Source organism: Odontomachus brunneus, unplaced genomic scaffold (genome assembly GCF_010583005.1).
Source record: "Odontomachus brunneus isolate Ranch 3 - 2012 unplaced genomic scaffold, Obru_v1 Obru_scaffold_413, whole genome shotgun sequence".
Classification (NCBI taxonomy): domain Eukaryota; kingdom Metazoa; phylum Arthropoda; class Insecta; order Hymenoptera; family Formicidae; genus Odontomachus; species Odontomachus brunneus.
Window position 1 is genome coordinate 51118 of NW_022639863.1, and position 2310 is coordinate 53427.

Genomic DNA, 2310 nt, shown 5'->3' on the forward strand with positions numbered 1-2310 from the left:
TAACCTCTTCTCCACGTGCTAGACGTGTGATCAGGATCTTCACGTGCTAGACGCCGAATTTTTTTATGTGCTGCATATTTAAATGCCAAGCTACGACTGTACGTATGGTAGAAAACAATGATTTAGTGTCCAGTGTATTATATTATTCTTCAGTTTTCTTCTGAACATACGACGCAGACTAACAATACAGATCTTTCACGTATTGCGTTTAACCTTTACAGCTATGAAAGCAGCTTGCAGCTAGTTTTTGTTCACGTGCTATACAGTTCGGCTACGATTTTCTTCACATGCTATGTATTTGAGCATCAGACTACGACTTACAGTGTTAATGTGATATAAACAATGTCTACAATCAGAGAATTGCTTGATCAGTGGAATATCGCCGAAAATATTATTCAGAAATTCGAGAGTAAGTAGAAAAAACTAATTTTAAATTATGTTAAATTGTGCTTTTCGTTATGTTTGTCTAGAGATAGCATGCACACAGTAAATACCAACTATCAGTAACATAAAAAGCATTAATATTATAATTTCTTACTTAACGACATAAATGCAATATAACAATGTAACATTATTGTTATATGTATTGTTGAGTAGAAAATTATAACATCGATATAATGTTATTGTTAGTTGATGTTTACTGTGTAGGTAGATTTCTCTGAAAAATATTTATCTGTAATAAACATTCATTAAAGGCAGTAGTTGCATCTTAAATCCAAGATTGTCTTAAGTTCGTTTTCAGATGCTATGCAAATCGTTTCATTAACTGTGGAGTATCTGAAAATGATCTTGAATATAAGATGTGATGATGAATATTGGCCATTATAAATATTTCCATATCTTCATTATTAATAAAATAATTTTCTCAGATCAGCTTGTAGAAATGGAAAATTTATTATAAAAATATATCAAGATCAAGTAACATATAATTATTAATTATGCAGGAAATGACATCATACCAAATCTTTTTACAGTATTTTAACGATAATGACATAAGACAATTAATACCTACAATTGGCACACAAAGGACCCCGGACAAATCTTATGGGAAATGGCCCTCAGCGGATTTGGCTGAAATTTTAGTATGATGTAGTCCTGGTCATGCTGAACAAAAGTCTCAATGGCACTGACAAGTTCTGATGGCTAGTTTTTGAGTTACAATAGATTAGTAGATTTTGGACATTATGTTGATGAAACATAAAGCGATTAAACAAGTGGTCGTTTATGTCATGGAGATTGAATACGCAGTAGAATAAGCTCGAAGCGATTGCACATATTGCAATTGAACATATTGTTTATTAGACACGTTAGTTATATAATATTATGAAATGGTGTACTTATGTATATACAGGGGTTGGACAAAATAATATGAACACCTGACATATACACAATATTTATTTATTAATAAGGTGTTGGGCCACCATTTGCTCGTAAAACAGCTGCAATTCTTCGCGGAATAGATTCGCAGAGTGTCTGAATAGTTTCCAACGGAATGTTGTCCCATTCTTGTACCAAAACATCCGCCAATTGCTTTAATGATGTTGGAGATGGAAATCTGCTCCTTATTCTCTGCTCTAAAACTCCCCACAACGGTTCAATTATGTTGAGGTCTGGCGATTGTGCTGGCCAGGAAAGATGTTTGATGATATTCTGATGCTCCTCAAACCAAGACTGAACCTTTTTGGCTGTGTGTATGGGCGCATTATCGTCTTGGAATATGGCAGTGTTTGGCAGCAGTATGCTAGTCATAGTAAGAACTTCATCATTGAGGATGTCGAGATATTCATTCGCAGTAATCCGGCCAGTGATGTGAATGAGAGGACCAGCTGAATACCACGATATAGCCGCCCAAATCATAACGGAACCTCCCCTATGCTTGACTGTAGGAAGCAGGCAGTCCGGATCGTAGGCTTCTTTTGGGGTTCTCCATACATAAACCCGGCCGTTAGTAGGAAACAATGTGAACGATGATTCATCGGACCATACCACATTCTTCCAATCATCAAGTGTCCAGGTTTTATGATCGTCGCACCACTTCTTTCACAGCTTAGCGTTGACTTCCGTTATAAGGGGTTTTGCAATTGCAGCCCTTCCATGAATGTTAGCCTTGTGGAGCTCCCGCCATACTGTTTTTGTCGAAACAGTATTACTCAGGTGAGCGTTGAGTTCTGCTGTCACTTTTGCCGAGGTAATTTTATGTTGTCCCCAACTTGCCGCACATCCCGATTGCACACAGTAGGCAAGCTGAATGTAGGCAACTCGCTACTTATCTAAGCCTAACGTGTCAATAATTATGTTGTCTAATATTTT

At 36.7% G+C, this 2310-nt stretch overlaps 1 protein-coding gene across 1 annotated transcript in view; it reads right to left on the reverse strand.

The window, feature by feature from the left end:
- LOC116853657 overlaps nucleotides 1-2078 on the reverse strand; it is a 9352-nt gene extending 7274 nt beyond the window's left edge. The window contains exon 1 of the mRNA XM_032834811.1: nucleotides 1758-2078. Coding sequence (XP_032690702.1) covers nucleotides 1758-1857 — 100 coding nt within the window. The 5' untranslated portion in view covers nucleotides 1858-2078. The remainder of the gene's footprint in view (nucleotides 1-1757) is intronic.
- Nucleotides 2079-2310: the final 232 nt, after the last annotated feature.